Genomic DNA, 20,667 nt, shown 5'->3' with positions numbered 1-20,667 from the left:
AGGACCCATCGGACACGTCCTCTACCCCGCCTCTAGGACTTCATATCAGAGAGCCCACGCACACAGCCTGCGTGCGAGGCCCCGCTCCAGCCCTCCAGAGAGGGCCCACGGTCAGCTTCCCTGCTCACCACCGCGTCCCAGGTGGGGGCTGCCCCGGAAGGCGCCCAAGACAAGGATCGAGAGGTGTTTCAACCAGAACATCCTCCAGAACTCCCAGAAATTCTGAAAGGGGAGGGGCCCATCTCCTGCACTGGGGTACCGGTTGTGTCTTCCAATAAGTCCCCAGGAATTTGCCCTGGAGCAGAGGGTTCTCAAAGTGTGTTCCCTGGACCATCAGCGTCACCTGGGAAGCTGCAAATAATTGGCCCCAGCCCAGGTTAGCGGAACCAAACTCAGGGAGCGGGGAGGAGCGGGGGGCGGGGCAGGGAGGAGACTGCAGGGGAGGGACCAGCACAGGCCCTGCAGGGGATTCTGACACGCCTGGAACGGAGAAGCCCTTCCGCTCCACACGGCCCACTTCCGGTCCACCCGGCCCACTTCCGCTCCACGTGGCCCACTTCCGCTCCACGCGGCCGAGCGGTGGCTGAGACGCTTGCAAGTGATGCACCCAGGGATCAGACCCCAGCTGCAGTGCATGGAGGGCTGTTGCTGTGTTCAGTCACTCAGCTGTGTCCGCCTCTTTTGTGACCCCATACACTACAGCCTGCCAGGCTCCTCTCTCCATGGGATTTCCCAGGCAAGAATACTGGAGTGGGGTGTCATTTCCTTCTTCAGGAGATCTTCCCAATCCAGGGATCAAACCTGTGTCACCTGCATCAGCAGGCGGATTCTTTACCGCCGAGCCACCAGGGAAGCCCCGCATCGAGGAAACGTCACAACAAAAGAATAACGCGACACTGCCCACTGAGCAAAATCGCTCGGTGCTACTTTAGAACCACTAGTTTCCTCCCTTGTTTCAGGTCCTCCAAATGAAAAAGGCCCTTTTTGGGAAATGAGCTGACTCTGGAAGGATCTTGCACAACAAGATGTAACCCTATTTACAACGCCCTAGGACAACGAACATGAGGGGCTTGTCTGCTGAACCTCTTCAGCACCTCCTGTATCGCAGGACCTCGCTACTTGTCAGAGGCACTGAGCAGGGAAGGCTTTGCGGACATGAAAGGTGCCTGTCTGTCCACAGACAGAGGAAGTTGCTCCTGAGCCACAGCCCGGCCCAGCTACCACCGCCAAGGGCATGGGGCCAGCCCCAAGGCTGCCCTTCCGTGGGCAGGAGGGCAGCCGGTCTCTGACCGCTCTCAACCCTGGCTGATCCTCCAGAGGTGCTTCTGATCTCCAGAACCCACACCCCCACCCCGTGTAGGGATGACCACAGAGCTCCTGGGGAGGTGGGTCCGAGCCCAGGACTAGGAGAAGCACACAGCCCTGTCTCTGAGCCCAGCCCTGCAGGCAGCCTAGCGTACACTCGCTCCGGGCAGCCACAGCTCAGGGTGCACTGGGTCCTTTAATAGCTGCGTCTTGGACTCAGGAACCCCTGCTCCATACCCACCCATCTTTCAACCTCAGCCCGATTTACCCCAGGAATTTCCAGCATTCCTGTCACTGAGGTCTCCTTAGACGCCCCGTTCCTCAGCCAGCACGTCCTCCCCACGTCTTGTTCTCATAATTTGGTTACTGCGCCAGGCGAGCCTGCGACACCAGCATCATGCACTGAGGACCAAGCAGGGCGTCACAGACACCCCTCTGCCAGGCCCCTCGCCCCCTTCACCTGCCCCACTGCAGGCTGTCACTGGAGCTCCAGGTGGGTGGGCCCTGGGCCGCCCCCCGACCGCTGCAGTCTCCCCCAACAGTGCCCACAGACAGAGCAGGGGTTCCATAAACAAACAGGCTCGTGAGAAAGCAAGCCAGCACTCAGCAGAGAAGGGAATGGCTAGCCACTCCAGGATTCTCACCAGGAGAACCCCATGGACAGAGCACATATCGCGTGGGGTTGCAAAGAGTTGGACGTGACTGAGCGACTAACACTGTCACTTAATTGTCACTTAACGAAAGGCTGGCAGACATCGGGAAATGAAAGTAGGACAGAAAAGAAGGAACATTATATTTTGAGGAAGAAAGACTGAAAGAAAACGTGAAGAACGAATTTGGGGTAACTGCTCTCTGGGTGTCATTCTCTGAGCCTTCTGAGGGACGTCATACAAAACAGGGGCTCTCTGAAATCCAGGTCCCCTGTCACGACGCTGTCCCCCTGACTTTCCTGCCTGGCAGTCCGTTAAAAATGACAGCAATGTGAACTCTGTGTCAATTAAAAACAACCCATCCAAAAAAAAAATGGGCAATGCATTTCCACCCAGATGTCTTGTTCACAGTGGCCCAGTGCTGGCTCCTCCCCAGTCTGTTCTCCCCAAGCATCTGTCTGGAAGGCATGCCAGCCCCGCGCCTGGTGCCATCAATCATGCAGGTGTATTTATTTTTAGAGGCATTTTCCATCTCATTACCCTACAGATGCAAGGGAGGCAGCTTAACTACTTCCCCTCCGGGGCTAACTTTCCTGGGTTCCATTCTTTGATTTCTACCGGAGGTCAGTGACCAAGCCCAAAAGTCCTCTGGGTGTCTTGGGATGCGCTATCCGTCAGACACTGAAGGGTAAGCTGTGGAGTCCGCTTTATTAAATCTCCCCCAACATCCCTGGTGGGGGCGCACCTCTACACCCTCATCCACCCCTGCAAAGAGGCCACCCAACCTGCCCTGGGAGGCCAGAGAGCCGTTCTCGCGCTCCCCGAGGGCCGGGACGCCTCAATCCTGCAGGCATGGTATTATAGCCAAAGGACTGACAGCTTTGCAATTATCAGGCATCTGTGCCTCATCCATAAAACAGGGTAGTATTGAAACCCACGTCACAGCGTTGTCGGGTCATAACGTGAAAAGCACAATGCCCAGGAAACGCTCACCGCGGTCAGACACGTCCAGACCGCCTCCATCTGGTCACAAGGCGCTTCTCGACAGTGCTCGGGGGGAGGCGGTATTGTCAAGAACCCCCCAGGTGCCCTCTGGCCTTTCAACCTGTTTCCACCGCGTTCACCTTGAGGACTCAGGGGCAGGATCCTGAGAACTCCACCCCTGAGCCATCTCCCCTTCAAGAGTCTCAGGAGGCCACACCCGGGTCCTAAATCTGGGGTGCACGCCAGCCTCTGGCCAGGACCGCACCCAGCTTTGTACACACCTCGCCTCCACATTGACACACGCAGAAGAGCCAGACATTAAGCGCCCAGTGCTCGAGGATGCCCAGGACCCCCAGGCTCGTGCCCTTCCGCAGGGCACCCTGAGTGACAGAGAGCTGGACCCCGAGGCAGGGGAGGCCGTCCTCGCTCCGAGGCCTCCCCAGGACTGCAGAGCCTGCCACACGGCAATGACGGACCAGACCCCCAGCCCTGATCTGCAGACCCGGCTGTGGAACAGGCCCAGGCTGCTCCGACGTTGGAGCAGCTACAGGCTTCTTACCTGCTGCCCTGCCTCACAGACAGGACGCCAGCAACCGGGGGAGGGGCCTGCCCGGACACACCTCGCAGACCGTACCCACGAGCCTGGACGCCCTGGGCTCTGACCACGAAACGTGTGTGTACTAGACAAGATAATGATTTTGATGACAATGATTCTTAGCAGGCTTGGTGATACATTAAGAACACTCACCACCAAGAATCCATGACACGTACACAGCGCTTTAGCGTTTCCGGCACAAATCCACATGCATTCATCCTTCGTGCCCTCGACACAGGCAGAAAGGCCACGAGGGCCCCGGCAGAGACCCTGAGCCCTAAAGCGGGGCAGTGCCTCGTCCAGGCCGCCGGACCTCAGTGCCAGACCAGGAACAAAACCCAGTCCGGCAGAAGCTCGTGGCATCTGACACTCTTCAAACAAAGGGATATGAGCCCCTAAGGATCAAACGCAGGATCTCAAGGAGATATTTGTTCACCTCTGCTCACAGAGGCACTATTTATAATAGCCAAGAAGCAGAAGAAACCAAGTGTCCGTCAAAGGATGACTGTCCAAAATGTGGTCCGTACAGACAGTAGACGAGTACTCAGCCTTGAGGAGGGACATGTGACACCTGCTGCAATGCGGATGGGCCTGGAGGATGCTCGGTGAGGTAAGCCGGCCACAAAAAGACAGATGCTACATGATTCCACTTAGGTGAGGTCCCGAGAGCACTCAGATTCATAGAGATAGAGAGTACAAGGGCGCTTGTCAGGGGCTGGAGAAGGGGGCTAGGGAGTTAGTGCTTAACGGGCTCAGAGCTTCAGTTTGGGAAGACGAGGAAGTTCTGGAGGTGATGGTGGCGATGGCTATACAACAATGTATTGATAAATGTAATCAACATCACCAAAATGCACCCTTGAAAAATAGTTAAAACGGCAAGTTCCACGTCACGCCTATCTCACAGCGATAAAAAGGCTGCCTGGTTGCGGCGCTGAGCAGGGGACCCACCTGTAATTTTCCCTTGCCTGATCTTCTGCACCCTGTAGCGGATGGATGTCCCCACCAAGAGGTACACGTCGTAAGCCGGGTTCAGAAGGATGTTCTCCAAGATCAGCAGCCTGACCTCCGCGGGGTGGACGTTCTAGCGTGAGGAAGAGAGGGAAGGGGAGGTGAGCCCGAGTCGGGGTCGGTGTGGGCAAGAGACAGAACCTCTAGGGCTCTTCAGTCTGCTCACTGAAGGCAGGGGAGGCTGAGAACCCAGGGCAACACCTCGGGACGCCCCAGACCCCAGGGAGCCCTGTGGCAGAGGGGCAGGCGTCCAGAGGTCACTGCCAAAATCCAGCGAGCACAGCACTTCCCAGCGGGCAGCCTGCAGGTCAGTTTTAAACTGACCCGGAAGTACGAGGAGCCAGGAGTGACGTCTACGGAGACAGGGGCTCGGGGGCTCCACACAAGAGCCCCAGAGGCCGGGGAGGTGGGGCGCCCGCAGGCAAGCCTGAGGAGGAACAGCTGCGCTCTGACAAGCGCCCCCCGTTCAGGCCACCCCCGCCAGCCCACCCTCATCCCCACCCAGACTCCCTCCTCGGGAAGCATCATGACAGGCTGGACTCGGGGGCAGATCACCCGTATGGAGCCCGGGGCGCCCCCGGATGATCAAACTCCATGGGGCCTGCACCTTCCACTGTCCTGGAGCTGTTCATCACCCCACGAGTTGGGGGAAATGGAGGGCAAAGCAAGGGGTCCTTGTCCACAGAAACGCAGATGTGTTCCCTGGAGGACGAGCGGTGGTCATCCCTGGATGCGGGCCAGTTCTGCACCTGTCTGTAGATCTCTTTGGATTTGCTACTGAACCAGCTGACATATTACAGGTGTCCTCACTGAATAGGAAGTTAAGGTTCCCACTCCAGGTGATGACACAGGAAGACCCTGCGCTCACCACCTCCTACGGAGACGCTGTGTCTACAGCTACATATGCAACAATTTCCTCTAAAAAAACCCGAAAAGCTGGCAGAGCAACCCCTTCACATGGGACAAACAGCAGGGAAACCACATCAAAGCGACTAGGATCCTGGGACAGTCTCATCACAAACCTCACCCCTCGCAGAGACCACATTCACGGGGAACCCAAACCCGGGGCTTCTCCCTGAGGAGGGAAGGGTTTGTATGTCACATCAGGCACCCCGCCTTTTAAGACCAGCACCTGAGAGATGAGCCCCCAAAACATCTGATCTTAAAGACCAGACAGTAGCCCCTGATCTCTGCAGCTAGAGAAAATCCCACACAGCAGTGAGAGCCAGCACAGCGAGAAATCAACACAATGCAGTTGTGGGAAAAAGACCAGAGGGGCTGTGGGGACTGGCGGACATCCCTGAAGGGCCCGGCTGTGCAGAAACACCCACCTGGGGCCCAGAGCAGGCGCGGCCCATGGAAAGTGCCCAGGGAATTCTCTGGTGGCCCAGTGGGTTAGGACTTAGCAGTTTGGCTGTCGAGGGCATGGGTTCAATCCCTGGTTAGGGAACTAAGATCCCGCAAGCCATGTGGTGGGACCAAAATAGCAGGAAGGAAGGAAGGAAAGAAGAAGGAAGGAAGAAAGAGGATGCCCAGATGTGATGGGACAGAGACGCATCGCCCACTGAACTCATTCCCGCCAGCGGAGCCTCGCTCGGCCATGCCCCGGAGCTCAGACCCGCCCCCGGAGCCCCAGTTCTCATGTCTCCACCCGGCTTTGTAGCTACCACGCAGGAAACACGCCAGATCACCGCATGCTGGGGCTGAGGTGGGGGTGCTGAGCTCCTGGGTCCCACAGGACTGTCACTGTTGGAGAGACCGTTCCTGGCAGGACCCCACCCCAGGGCACTGCACAGTCAGCAGATTGCCACGCCCAGCCTTCCTGGGAAAGGGGCCGGTCGGCCTGCCCAGAGGGGCCCCCAGAGAGCTCTGGGGGCTGGGGCGGGGGCGGCACACCCCAGCCTGTCGAGCCCACCTGCTCTTACAGCAGGGGAGGAGCACCCGTCTCCGGGGCCCTGACTTTGTCGCTGCTACCGGACGACACGTCTCCACGCCCGGCTCTGGTGCCCAGACACGGGCCCTCAGGTTCCACGGGACCAGAACCAGCTGAGAAAGTTCTTAACCAGCTACCACCCCCAGCGCACAGCAGGAGGCAGCGCACCCCGGAGCTGATCTTTCTGGAAAGCAGCCAGTGGCTGGGGCCTTGGGGGCTCAAGGCCCGGGCCCAGGGTGAAGTGGAGGAACCGCCTTGGGAGTGCAGCGCTGGCGGCGCTGGCTCCCCGGCCACCTGCTCCCAAGCACGGCTCACAGCAGACCCTGGCCCCCGCACGGCACCTCCTCTCTGCTAGCAGACGCGCCGGGGGCCCGTGCGTCCAGATCCCGCCCCGGAGCCCAGGGCCCGCCCGCGCCCACCTTGTACACGGCCTCCTGGATGCGCGCCTTGAGCTTGGAGCTGCCCGTCTTCAGCCCGGACACCAGGACCGTGTCGCCCTGCTTGGCCGCCTTCTCCATCTCTGAGATGTACGAGGGGGGGATGTAGGTGGACTCCAGGAATGTCAGGATGCTGGAAAAGGGAAATGACCACAGAAATGACCCAGTGGGTGTTGCCTAGAAAACCGTCCCCAGAACGTCCTGCCTCAGAACTTCCAGCGTCCCCCGGAAACACCCAGGCTTTCAGGCCCTGGCCCGGCCCTTGGTCTGCACGGAGCCTGGGAACCTGCATTTTATAAACCTCCAGCTGTGATTGTGATCAAAGGTGCCACTGAAATTTGAGGACTGCCCGCTTAGCTGAGGGCTTCCCTGGCGGCTCATGTGGTAAAGAAACTTCCTGCAATGCAGGAGACCTGGGTTTGACCCCTGGGTCAGGAAGATCCCCTGGAGGAGGAGATGGCAACCCACCCCCCCACAGTGTTCTTGCCTGGAGAATCCCATGGACAGAGGAGCCTGGTGGGCTACAGTCCATGGAGCTGCAAAGAGTTGGACATGACTGAGCGACTTTCACTCACTCAGTCAACTTTATGAAAAGCTTTGGTCTCACGGGCGTGAAAGGTAAGCCCCAGGACCAGAGGCCCAGCCAGGGCTCACCACTAGCCCCAGTCTCCTCTCCCTGGCCAGCTCCTGCATATGGGAAATGGTTCAGTGATGACCCCTCAAGTGTCAGAACAAGGGATCACATTGCATCCTACCCTAATCCTGCGGTTAGGCTGTGGGAAGAAGGGAAGGAGAATTCGGGATGGGGTGGGACCCCCAGAGAGCAGGCTGGTGAGCGGGGCCGGCCTGAGTCTTTCCTGACAGCCTGAGATCTATAAATAAGCCCCCCGTTCCGCCCGAAGGAGAGCAGTCAGACATGTTCATTCTCCCCAAGATCTGCCGAGCACTGCGGTGATTCATTTCCTCATTTCACGAGGTATTGCATGCTGAAATTTTTTTCTTTGCATACAGAAAAGCTTTGGTTCTTCTTTATTTATCATTTTTTATTTTTTAGAGGATAATTACTTAACAACATTGTGATGGTTTTCGCCATACATCCACATGAATCAGCCGTAGCTATACATACGCCCCCTCTCTCTTGAACCCCCCTCCCATCTCCCTCCCCACCACACCCCTCTAGGTTGTCACAGAACGCCAGATTTGGGTTCCCTGCATCTTACATCATACTCCCAGTGCCTATCTATTACACATAGGGTAATGTATATGCTAAGTCACTTCAGTAGTATCGTTTCTGTGACTCTCTGTGCCTCTATGGACTGTAGCCCACCAGGCGCCTCTGTTCATGGGATTCTCCAGGCAAGAATACTGGAGGGGGTTGTCATCTCCTTCTCCAGGGGATCTTCCCCACCCAGGGATGGAACCCGCGTCTCTTACATCTCCTGCACTGGCAGGCGTGTTCTTTGCCTCTAGCTCCACCTGGGAAGCCAAAGAAAACTGGAGTGGATTGCTGTGTCCTTATCCAGGGGATCTTCCCGACCCAGGGATGGAAGCCGGGTCTCCTGCATTGCAGGCAGATTCTGTACAGTCTGAGCCACCAGGTACATCTGTGCATGTTTCACTGCTATTCTCTCAAATCATCCCGCCCTCCTCTTCTCTCCCTCTGCTCACAAGCCTGTCCTTTATGCTTGTCTCCTTTTCTGCCCTACATGTAGGATCATCAGTACCGTCTTTCTAGATTCCATGTATATATGTGTTAATAGATGGTATTTGTCTTTCTCTTTCTGACTTACTTCACTCTGTATAATAGGCTCTAGGTTTATCCACCTCATTAGAACTGACTCAAATGCGTTTCTTTCTACAGCTGAGTAATATTCCCTTGGGTGTATGTACCACAACTTCCCTATCCATTCCTCTGTCGATGGACATCTAGGTTGCTTCTATGCCCTAGCTATTGTAAATAATCGCATGCTGAGTTGAGTAAAAGTCCAGGACACTCCGGTTCCAACTCTTAGCACTCTTGGGTCACCACTCGGCTCACGTCCAGTGCTTGGAAGCTCGGGGCCGCTGTCAGGGCAGGAAGCAGGGCTGGTGGGGGGGGTGGGCAGGCACCTAGTGTGTGCCGGGCCTGGAGACGGGCTCCCGTCCCGTCAACGTGCTCCCCACCCGGCACCCCTGGAGGTGGGCACGGTGACGCCTCCATCTGCTGGAGGACGCTGGCGCTCAGGGGGTCACAGTCCTCGGCAACGGCCACAAGCAGGACACGACAAGGCCAGCCCTGGGCGCCAGGTCTCTCTGACCCACAGCCCGCACTCTGGGCTTACAAGACAGCGGGAGCTCCAGAGCTCATTCAGGAGATGGAGGCTGACGGCCCAGCCCCCAAAGAGCTCTGAGCCCGGAGGGCAACTGGCTTACACGGGTGTCAGGGTGTGAGGGTGTCCGCTGTGGAAATGGCCGTGAGCTGTGCCCCAGTGCTTCCCGGAGCCCTGAGCTGGACTTTTGAAAGTGTAAATAAGAGGTCACACTCATAACTCCCCGTTAAAATGTTATTAATTGCAGGGGGGTAGAAAGCAACTTCAGAGTAGGGCACCTGGCAGACACCACCCTCCCCGAGGGATGACAGAGAACAAAGTCAGTGCAGCTTTATGATAAGATGCAGTGAGAATGCGGAATCTCGCCTCTGGTGATGTTCCTGCAAAGATGCAGAGCTCTGGGTCTGATCAGAAAGGACGTCAGATAAACCTGGACTGGGGGAGTGAGTGAGTGAGTGAAGTCGCTCAGTTGTGTCTGACTCTTTGTGATTCCGTGGACTGTAGCCTACCAGGCTCCTCCATCCATGGGATTCCCCAGGCAAGAATACTGGAGTGGGTTACCATTTCCTTCTCCAGGAGTAGGGAAAATTCTACAAAATATCTAGACTACAATCTTCACGAGTCCCAATCCGGGGAGTCAAAGAAGGACCAAGAGACTGGACCAAGTCTCCAGGTTGACAGAGACAAGGAGAGACAGGACAACTTGAGGCAGGGGGCCCTGGGCTGCGTGTTTTGCTACAAATGGGGTAAATTGGCAAAACTTAAACGAGGTCTGGTGATTGCAGGCATCAGTGTTAATTCCCTAACTGTGATGACTATCTCGTCGATACGCAGGAAAATGTCCTAAGAGGTGGTAAATGCACGCTAAAATAATCGGGGGTCACAGCCACCAGGCTGGCTGCGTGCCCTCAAATGGTTCGGGGAATCCACTTCCTGTATTGTACTTGCAACTTCTCTGTAGGCTGAAAATGGGTGCAAATCTTTAAAAAGTAAGTCTCCCTCCCCCCAAAATCGTATTTAGTACAGCACAACGCAATGCAGCATTTTGTTGTTGTTATTTAGTCGCTCAGCCGTGTCCAACTCTTTGTGACCCCACGGACTGCAGCCCACCAGGCTCCTCGGGCCATGGGATTTCCCAGGTGAGACTAGTGTAGTGGGTTGCCATTTCCTCCTCCAGGGGAGCTTCCCGACCCAGGGATTGAACCCACGTCTACGCGTCTCCTGTGTTGGCAGGCGGGTTCTTTACCACTGAGCCACCTCCTACCGGGGGATATTAGCCCAGACTCCGGGAGCACACCAGTGCCGGCCAGCAGAACCTTCTGCCGATGGAAACGCTCTGTCCGCCCTGTCCAGTGTGGGCAACGCCGGCCACACAGCTAACGAGCACCTGATGGGGTCAGTGCATCGGGGACCAGAACCCCCCATCTTCCCTGGTGTAAGTGTGAACGGCCAGGGTGGGGCCAGTGGCCGCCACGTGGCACGGTGAGGATTCACACAGGCCAGAACAGTTCAAGTCCAGCTCCAGCCCTTACCAATCTGAGGCGAGCGGACAGGGGAACATAAGCCACACACTGTCGGGAGGACTGGCCAAGTCACGACGGGGAGCGAGTCCATCTCACAAGGCGTTCGTCTGTCTGCAGTACTGGCCCCCTGCCTCCTGCCCCACCTGGTGCTGGGACAGGCGGCCTCCCGTGCCTGGAGGCTGTCACTGCTGGAGGGACCTCCCAGCCAGAACCGTTACCCACTCACCCCACCCAGGGGCCCCTCCCCACCCCTCCCCGGTGCCCCGTGACAGCTGCGGTTACCAGGATGAGCTTTCTCTGCTGCAGCTGGACAGCCCAGCGCCCTCGACAGCGGCCCCCGGAACACACCCCGGGACAAGGCCCCTGCATGGCTCTGCGAGCTGAACACGTGGTCAGCCCCAGGGCAGCCAGGGGGCCGTCCTGGGCTCCTCGCTGACGGGGCGCTAACAGTGACGATGAGGGTGAAAGCCCCCAACCCTCCCTCCCTCCCGCCTCCCTTCAAAGGCAGGCGCCCCTTACCGGAGCGCATTGTGGGTGTCTGAGTAGCCGTCCGCCTCCGTGTCCTTCACGATCGTCCAGTCAAAGACCAGCCCGGCCAGCGTGCTGAACGTGTTTCCTGCAGGAGCGGAGCGGGGTGGGGGGGTGCACCGAGTTAACCCCCCGGGGCCAAGGGGAGGGGCCGTGGACTCGGCACCACCCCCCATGGGGGAGGGGGCACCCTCTCCAGCCTCCCTTCTAGAGGGGAAACCGAGGCGTAAGGGATCGGGGTCACGTGATTGAGTGGGGCTGCGCCTCCTGAGCCCAGGCCTCCCAGGGACACACTCTGTCCTTCCTGCTGCCTGTCCCGCCTGTGCACCCATCACCCCTCAAGTGGGTAAGCGCTTTACAGTCTAGACAGTGGCTCCTCAGACTGTGAGTCCAGCCCCCCATCCCCTCCCCGTGCTGGGAGAGGAACCCCGGCCACCTGGCTTCACCTGCCCATCCTGTCTCCTCCCTGAGATGCCGAGACCCCGGGTCCCGGGTGGAGGAGATGGGCCGCGCACAGCTGGCCTCCACTCTGAAGTCCTGACTGCTGTCGGCACGCCTTGGACCAGACGTGAGAACAGGCGGAGCCCAGCACGTGACTAGGCGATGCTTTCTGGAGGAGCATGACCCAAGCAGGGTCTGAAACCCTCGGTAAACACCTTCTCAGGGTAAGGACAGTGCTCAGAAACAGGGTGGGAGATGAAAACGGGGGCTCAGAGGCCTGACCTGCCCAGAGCTAGGGTCACCTTTTCCTCAGGTGATTTTGACCTTGCCCCATTCCACTGGTCAGCACCTGGTGTGCAGGCCCTGGGCCGCTCGGGGCCCTCATCCCAGAGGGGAGGCACCAGGAGGCAAGTCAGGCTTGGGCAGGTTGGAAGGAGGCAGAGACAGCCCCAGACACAGGGCCAGATGAGGGGGCGCTCCCCCGAAGGGCACAGATACCCCAACATGAGTGCAGACTCTCAGGGCACCCAGAGTCCCTGCCCTGCAACTCAGGCTACACACAGACATGCCCGCTACCGGGGTCTGCCCCTGCCAGCTGCTGAACCGACACGCTGCGTCCCGGCTGAGCAGGCCCCGGGGAAATGGGGTCAGCATCTCTCCTTCCCGGCCCCCGACCCCCAGGCTAAACCTCTGAAGCCTGTGCCCAGATGCGCTCGGAAGCCGGGTGAGGCCCGCAGAGAGGCTCACTCTAGCCAAAACGCAGCCGCTGGGCCGGGCGGTCCTGGGACAGGAAAGGCCTTGGCTGTGCTGCACCCGACACACAGCGGCGTGCACGCGCCCAGCCCAGGGGGATGGAAGGCGGCCGTCGTCACGGGGCAAGGGCCACGAGGGAGAGGCCCGGCAGGACCCACGACACCAGGGGATGGGGTGCAGGTGGCAGAGAACCCCGGGGGCAGGGAGGGGGCAGGGAAGCAGGATCGCAAGTCCCCGAGGCTCCACGTCCCAGCGGACCCCTCTCACCACACACAAGAGCAAAAAGAAATGCGTCAAAATCTCAAGACGGCAGCAGTGAGGCGTTAAATCAGGCCCAGGGCCCTGTGGCGCACACGGCCCTGCGTGAAGCTGGCCTTGACGTCTGGGAGACGGGATGAAGCCACAGGAGACAGCAAATGGTCTCAGCGCGACTTCTCAGAGGGGACAGTGAGCAAGGGCGCCTCCCAGCAAAGAGGCTGCAGGACCCCACGGTCAGCAGGAGCTTGCAGGCTTGGGGGCTTGTCTGTTTCAAAAGTATCTATTAGCCCTACTGTGTGCCAAGTGCTCACAGTAATGAAGAAATGCCAGGACCCGGTCTCTGGAGCTGGCACCACGCCCCCGGCCCTGGTCCCAGGAAGCAGCTGGAAAACAGTAAGCAAACACTAACGAATGTTTGCTGGACCAGAGTCCAATGTCAAACAGGGAATGGAGTGATCCCAACCCTGCCCAGAGGCAGAGTGAAAGTGCCTGCAACCCAAGGCCAGGCCAGGAAGCGCTGGGGGGTTTCACAGGGAAGGGACTCACCCCACCCCAGGAGCCCCCGAGGACAGGATATCACAGGAAGGCGGGGGTGTGGGGGCTGTGACCAGAGGGGCTGGGACTCTGAGAGCAGAGATCCAGAAGGGGATGGGAGGTGCTCTGAGCAGAACCGGGATGTCAGGATGGGAGTGGGGGGCGTCTAGGGAACCAGAGCTGCCCAGCGCTGCCCGGGCACCAGGTACATGCAGGCTGGGAAAGATCAGAAAATCATGAACCCAAACAGGCACCCTGCAGGCGGCCTCAGGCCAAAAAAACAGACCCCAGACCCTGGCGCGGAACCCAGCGCCCAGAAAAAACTCAGTAGCAGGAGACAGCAGTATGGCCTCTCCAATCTCAGCCTCAAGGATGAAACAGGGTCCCCGCCTGGCAGAGCCTTCACCTCTCAAGGCTCAAGCATCGCAGCTTCTAAGAAACTCTCCTGACCTGTGTGATCTCCACGTCCCGCCTCTGAGCCCGCTGGGGTTGCTCCCCCATCCTGTCCCGTCACACTTTGCCCCCCATGTGATTACAGACAGTGTGTGCTGGGGTGCACATGCGACCTGACCTACATATGGACCCCCAGCCTGAGATGCTTCCCAGCCCGGCTGCACCCCAGTATCTGGCGGAACTCCAGAGGCCGAGCCCACTCCACTGACGCCTAGTGGACTGAGCGCCCACTGCACGCCAGCCAGGGTGGGACCCTTCACGTCTGCTCACCAGGTCGGTCCTCACAATGAGCTGAGCATCTCTATGTCAGTCTCGCCGATCAGAGGGCAGTTCAGAGATGCTGGGCAGCTCACCAGATGAATTATGCAGAGAGGAAAGATAGCTGCGAGACACTCCAAAACAGGACTCTGACCCCAAAGGATATTTGGCGATGGCTGGGAGAGAGTTTTGGTTGTCACAGCTCGGGGGGTACCCCTGGCATCCAGGGCAGAGACCAGGGACGTTGCTGACCAGCCTGCCATGCGTGTCCTGGGCAGCCCCCACCGCAAAGGTGTATCTGCCCCAAATGTCAACCCCACGAGCCCAAGAAACCCCGATCTGGAAAAGTGTTTCTAAAAGCAGGGGCTAGAGCGATCAGGGGAGATTTCAAAGACAAGGTGAGACTTGACTTAGACTGCAAGTTTTAGAAGCTCCTTTGTTGAAAAGATGTCTTTGAGCCTGACCTACTTTCTTCAACAAAACCTCTACCTACAAATATTCCCTTTGTTCCCTGACGAAGAGGTCGGGCTACAGCCTGGGCAGCCTGCCACCCAGCAAAACAGACGTTGTGAGAAGAATCCCAGCCCAAACAAGTCAACGCTCTATTACAAACGGAAAGACGGTGCATGGGACTGACAGCATAGATGCACCACCCACAAAACACACACACACACACACGCACACACACACACATACTCAGTCTGCACTCCGGACCAGGAAGCCAAGCCCAGCCCTCAAGGCCTCTGCTGGTCACGGCACTGACCCTGCGAGCCGCTCTCAGCTCCCACTGCTGCCCAGACAATGCTGTCGGCTTCCCAAAGACACGCTGTACCCCTGGGGTCCCTGCAGCCACAGGGCCAGGCCCTGTGGAGTCGTGGCCGCGGCCTTGCTGCCTGCAGGGGCCCGGTGTCCACTCAGACGTGATCCCAACCTGCGGCGCATCACCCTTCTGGCCAGAGCAGCCCCCCCAGGGGGAGAGCGGGCGGCGGGCAAGGGGAGGGCAGACAGCCTAGGGGCCTCACCTTCCGAGTCCAGGGCCTGGATCTTCAGCTCCAGCGGGGCGTCCTCCAGGTAGAGCTCGCGGGTGGTGGAGACGATCTGAATGCCATGGATGAGGTCCACGATGGCGTCGCAACGCAGGACCTGGCCGGTGGCTGTAGGCGGGAGGGCATGGTCAGGCAGTGGGGGGCCCACACCCCCTCCAGCGCCTCGCAGGGTGGGTGGTCTCAGGCTTTGGCAGACTGGGGGTGACCAACGGCCCCGAAAAAACAGGACTGGAAGAACCAAGTCACCCTTTGGAGTCTCATTGGGCCTGAGAGTCGGCCCAGACATCCAGGAAGCAAGGGCTCTGCGGGCACGTTGGTTGTCTGTCTTGTACTTTTCCACCCTGGACACCAGCATTTAAAGCTGCGGCAACGGGCTTCCCCGGCGGCTCAGTGGTCAAGAATCCGCCTGCCAATGCAGGAGACATGAGTTCGATCCCTGGTCCGGGAAGATCCCAGGAGCCACAGGTGCTGAGCTCACGCGCCCTGGAGCCCTGCTGCACCATGGAGAAGCCACTGCGCTGAAACGCTGGGAGCAGAGCACTGGAAAAAAAGGCCCGTGCCGCCACCAAGGCCCAGCACCGCCCAGAATAAACGAGCAAACACATGATCTTTCAACGCCATGGCAAAACAGTTCCTAGACTTCCTGGTTTTGTTCAGGCTGTGACCACTGAGCTCCCCTACAAGGATTCTGATATGACGAGTTAGCACCCTGAACGCTTGTCCCTGCCCTGAGATCAGGAACTACACCCAGAGCTTGTGCATTTGCGTGTGTTTACACTGTTTCTGCGTAACACTGTCAACCACGTGCTAAGTCGCTTCAGTCGTGTCCGACTCTCTGTGACCCCATGGACTGTAGCCCACCGGGCTCCTCTGTCCATGGGATTCTCCAGGCAAGGATACTGGCGTGGGTTTGCCATGTCCTTCTCACTCTAGTATAAAAGAGTGTGTGCACATCCACACAGATTTTTTTACTTGCTCCATCAATAAGATACATAAATGGCATTACCTGGAGAATCCTCTAGAGTAAAAAAATAACAGCTTGTGATAAAAAATCATTCTGACTGTTCTCCAGGCATCATATAAAACTACTTGTACACGCTTAAATTTCTGAGAAACTCATTCAGCCTCATTATCAAAAGTCTTAAAAATATTTACATAGGCTGTGACCCAGTAAAGCTGAGACTCTATCCTTGGCGGGAAATAACCCGAAAGAACCCAAAATTGTTCTCTTGTGTAACATGATTTTCTTATATAACACTGAAACAGACGTTGGAAAACAATCTGAATAGCCAGTATGTGGAATGCTAGTTACTCAGCCATTAAAAATAATCCTACAATAAAATGGGAAATTTTTCATGCCATCTTAGGTGGGGGGGAAGCACAATGGAAAATTCGTTGTTTTCTGAGCACTCTGTGTGACCCCATAGACTGTAGCCTGCCAGGCTCCTCTGTCCATGGGATTCTCCAGGCAAGAATCCTGGAGTGGGTTGCCATTTCCTTCTCCAGGGGATCTTCCCGACTCAGGGATCGAACTCTTAACGTCTCCTGCAGTGGAGGGCAGGTTCTTTACCACTAGCGCCACCTGGGAAGCCCCTTATGACCATAATATGGTAAATTAAACATGGGGAAGTGAACGTTGCACAAATCTCTTCATTTTGAATCAACGTCCATTAAGGGTTATTTTGGTAACAAATAACAACTTAGAAATGGAAGCCCCCCTCCACGGGAGGGAAAGTGGAACACAGCGCTGGCGGGAGGGGCCGGGCTGGGTGCTGCTTGCTTGGAGACCCTCCCACCCACTCTGCAGGCGTCCTGTGACCCAACAAGAGAAGAGAAAGTGTGCCCAACCACGGGCTCCACAGCCCCAGTGGCCCGAGGTCTCAGTAGGATGTCCCCGCCTCCCCCATCGCCGCCAGGGCCACACGGGGCCCGGAAGCCCTTACTGATGTCCTCCGCGAAGATGATGCTGGTCAGGCGGGCGGGCTGGGACAGGCGGGCCTGCACCACCGCCCTCCGGGAGCACTGCTGCTCGTCCAGGCCCAGCGGCTCGATACTGGCCACCTCCGGCCGGGTCGACGACCTGCAGCAGAAAGATGAGAGCGCGCTCCCTGGAGCCGCTGGAGAGGCAGGGCTGCGACCCGAGGCTGCTCCGCCAGCTTCAGCCAGCTTCAGACTCGGGGCGAGCTGGGAGGCGGAGCCGGAGCCCCTCTGCTGGGAACAGGCTCCGCCTACCCTGAGCTCATCCCACAGGAGCCGGGACACGTGGAAACACCCCTACGTTCAGCAGTCCTGACAGGACAATCCCCTGGAACTGGAAATAACTATCAGTGGGGAAAGCGCCTTCAGCCCCCAGGGAGGCGGACAGGCCAGGTACCCGCAGATCTCCAGGCTGGGCCGGGCTCACGGCAGCTTCCCAGACGGTCACCTCGTCCCCAAGAAGCCCTGCAGACCCAGAGCCCGCCAACCGGAACCGTGAGACCAGGCCCAACAGCCCAGCGCACGCAGGGCCAAGGTTACGTGAAGGCGGCAGAAGGGCAGGGAAACGTTCAAACGGACGGATCTGCAGAATCCGTGACTTCCCGCGGAGACTTGGGTCTTGGAGTAACCGACCGAAGGGACAGCGTGACGAGCAGGCCCCCGGGGTTAGCGTGAGGTTTCTCATCTGAGACCTGGGGTAACAGCAGTTTCCAGGGGAGTGAGATGTGGAGAGTGGGGAGGAGCGGAGTGGACACTGCAGTGCCGGTGAGCACGGGCCGCTCGCGAGGTCGAGGAGATCGATGCTGAGGTCAAGGTGCTGAGGTGAGCAAGATGGGGGTGCTAAGGTCGAGGAGATGGGGTGCTGAGCTCAGGGACACGGGGTGCAGAGGGCAAGCAGGCACTGGAGGCCACAGGAAGGAGCTAAGATTTACTCTGAGGATGATGACCAGCCCCTGGGCCACCCTGAGCAGGTGAGCATTCTACTCTGATTCCCACTTCTCAGAGCAGTCAGGGCTGCCCTCGGAGTGCTCCAGGCGGGGAGGCCCCAGGGAAGGGCACCCGTGGCCCCAAGGGCTGCGTGCAGCGTGGCGCCCAGCAGGGAGTGGGCACTCCCGAGTCAGGGCTGCCGCCCCCGCCCTGGGCTTTCACTGCCTGGAGCCTCAGTGTCCTGGGTTCCTCAGAAGGAAACTTGTACAGTCTGCTGTGAAAAGGCAATGGTGTGAAATACACCCAACAGACATCTCCAAGTCGATGCGAGCCTGTCCAAGCTCAGCTCGGATGCTCAGACAGTGAACACCCAGCACACAGCGGGACGCAGCAACACCCCTCCTCTGAGAATGAACGGCAGCGGGGCTGAGGGAAACGAACGTCTCAGTCCCCAGGGAAATGCATCTGTGGTCCCCGCACTGAGAGACGTCCCCTGAGAAGAGTGCATTTCAAGGATCAATGGAGATAGCACAGATCGAGCCCAGACAGGGAGGGGTGAGCAGGCCCTGGGCGCAGCCTTGCCCCACACCACAGAATGCAGAGGCTCTGCTGTTCCAAGATGATTTGCAAGGGCATCAGACCTCCCCACACGTACACACAGACACACAAAACTGACGTGGAAGTTAACACAACACTGTACATCAACTACACTTCACTTTGGAAAAAAAAACCTGAGGTAGAAACAAGAACAGAAAACACACATAGATCAGATCTGAGAGACCAAGGAGACAGATGTGACGGAGGGCGCAGGCTTGGATTGGAGGGCAAAGAAGGAAGCTCAGTGGGTACCCTGGCGCAACCCAAGCCATCTAGAGTTTAGTTAACTCAAGTACCAGTGCTACTGTTTCCCTTTTCTCAACATTCCTGGTCTTGAAGGATGGTAACTGTCGGGGAAGCTGGGTGAAGGTACAGAGGAACTCTCTGTATTATCTTTGCAACTGTCCTGTAAACCTAAAATTGTTTCAAATTTCTAAAAAAAATTTCAATGACAAGGGGAGTGGGGGATGAATAGGGTGAGCACAGAGAATTTTTAGGACAGTAAAACTATTCTGTATGACACTCTAATGATACAAGTCACGACACATTTGCTGGCTACAAAAGAATCAATGCCAACTGTGAACAGTAACATAATACACAGACTTTTATTATAATAAGGTATCCATGTATGTACAGCTTCCCAAGTGGTGCTAGTGGTAAGGAATCTGCCTGCATTGCAAGAGACCTGGGTTTGATCCCTGAGTCAGGAAGATCCCCTAGAGGAGGGCATGGATACCCACTCCAGTATCTTGCCTGGGAAAGTCCAAGGGCCATGGAGCCTGGTGGGCTGCAGTTCATGGGGTCGCGCACACACACACACACACACACACACACACACACGCAGGTTCATCAATCGAAACAAATGCACCATCTGGTGGGGGATATTGATGGTGGCAAATGCTGTGGGGGAGGGGTATATACAGGAAATTGCTGTAATTTGGGCTCAGTTTTTTTAATAAACCTAAAACTGCTCTTTTTAAGAGTTTGTTTAAAAAAAAATAAGACAGTTCATCGTTTTCTGCTTCTAACTTTGAGAAACAATGTGGTGTACCTTGTTCGATGGCCCCTGGGAACCAGGAATCTAGGCTATAAATCCCTCCCCAACCCCGAATCTCAGGCTCCTCAAGAACAGGGATGACAAGCTCTTTTCTCACTCCCTCAGGGCAGTGAATTAATCTCACTCTCCCAGTAAAGAAATCAATGCAGAAAAGAGGAGGCTGCCCTCATTTAAGTCCCAGAAGTCCTCCTCCCACGCCCAGGCCCTCCATGGGTGGCCCCTGAGATGCCTGCAGCCCCGAAGACTGACCGGGAGCACCCCACCCCTCATCCAGGGCCTCCAGGGCTGCGGGGCTCTGCTAGGTAGATGGACAGCCTGAAGCTGCCCTGTCCAATAGAAATACACAGCAAATCACATCTAAAATGTCTTCATTGCCTTATTAAAAAGCAATAGGTAGGGACTTCCCTGGTGGCCCAGTGGTTAAGACTCTGCTCTTCCACTGCAGGGGTGAGAGTTTGATCACTGGATGGTCTTAATTTTAATGACACGTATTATTTCACCCCAAACATCCTTATGATCCGGGGCCCCTGCATTCCGGACACAGTGAGTGGCCCCGGGGCAGGCCTTCAGGGGGAGGGGAGCCCTGGGGATGGCGTCCAGTCCCAGCCTGGGCTGAGTGCTCCCAGTAGCTCTTAAAGAAGCCCCTCCTCTTCACACTTAGGGTGGGTACAAGGGCAGTAAGTGCAGCCTTGAGATAACACAGGGCAGCCTGAGCAGCTGGCCTCCCCCCAGGACTGCAGCAGGGTCCAGCCAGCAGACGGGGCTCCCGCACAGCGGAGCTCAGGGCAAGGGAGCCACGGCCACCCTCACAGGGAGCAGGGAGGCTGGAAGCGCACCCCCCACCACCGCCCCCTCTCACCCTGCGCTAGGGCCCCACTTCTGAAGCTGGCGGGCTCTTCCCAACCACCTGGAGGGTTTAAGATGGGCTGGAGGGGTGTTTCTGTCCCCCGCAGAGGGCTATTCCCCATTCCCTTGGAGGGTGCTTGGAGGCCCCTGTGCTCCAGCTGTGCCTTTAAGAGCAGAGAGCCCAGCAGGGGCCTGGTGTCGGGTGTCCCTGTCCCCGTGTGAGTCAGTGGAAAAAGCACTTTGGAAGG

General features: G+C 57.6%; 1 protein-coding gene across 1 annotated transcript in view; it reads right to left on the bottom strand.

Moving 5' to 3' along the window:
• The window catches only part of NUP210 (nucleoporin 210), an 86,805-nt gene that overhangs the window by 56,073 nt on the left and 10,065 nt on the right, over positions 1-20,667 (bottom strand). The window contains exons 2-6 of the mRNA XM_065933999.1: positions 16,959-17,095; positions 14,992-15,123; positions 11,264-11,360; positions 6,895-7,045; positions 4,483-4,615 (exon numbers count right to left, since the gene is read on the bottom strand). Of these exons, the coding sequence (XP_065790071.1) occupies positions 4,483-4,615; positions 6,895-7,045; positions 11,264-11,360; positions 14,992-15,123; positions 16,959-17,095 (650 nt within the window). The remainder of the gene's footprint in view (positions 1-4,482; positions 4,616-6,894; positions 7,046-11,263; positions 11,361-14,991; positions 15,124-16,958; positions 17,096-20,667) is intronic.

Source organism: Muntiacus reevesi, chromosome 4 (assembly GCF_963930625.1).
Source record: "Muntiacus reevesi chromosome 4, mMunRee1.1, whole genome shotgun sequence".
NCBI classification, from domain to species: Eukaryota; Metazoa; Chordata; class Mammalia; order Artiodactyla; family Cervidae; genus Muntiacus; species Muntiacus reevesi.
The sequence above is the reverse complement of the archived record's forward strand: the minus strand, read 5'-3'. Positions and strand labels throughout refer to the sequence as shown.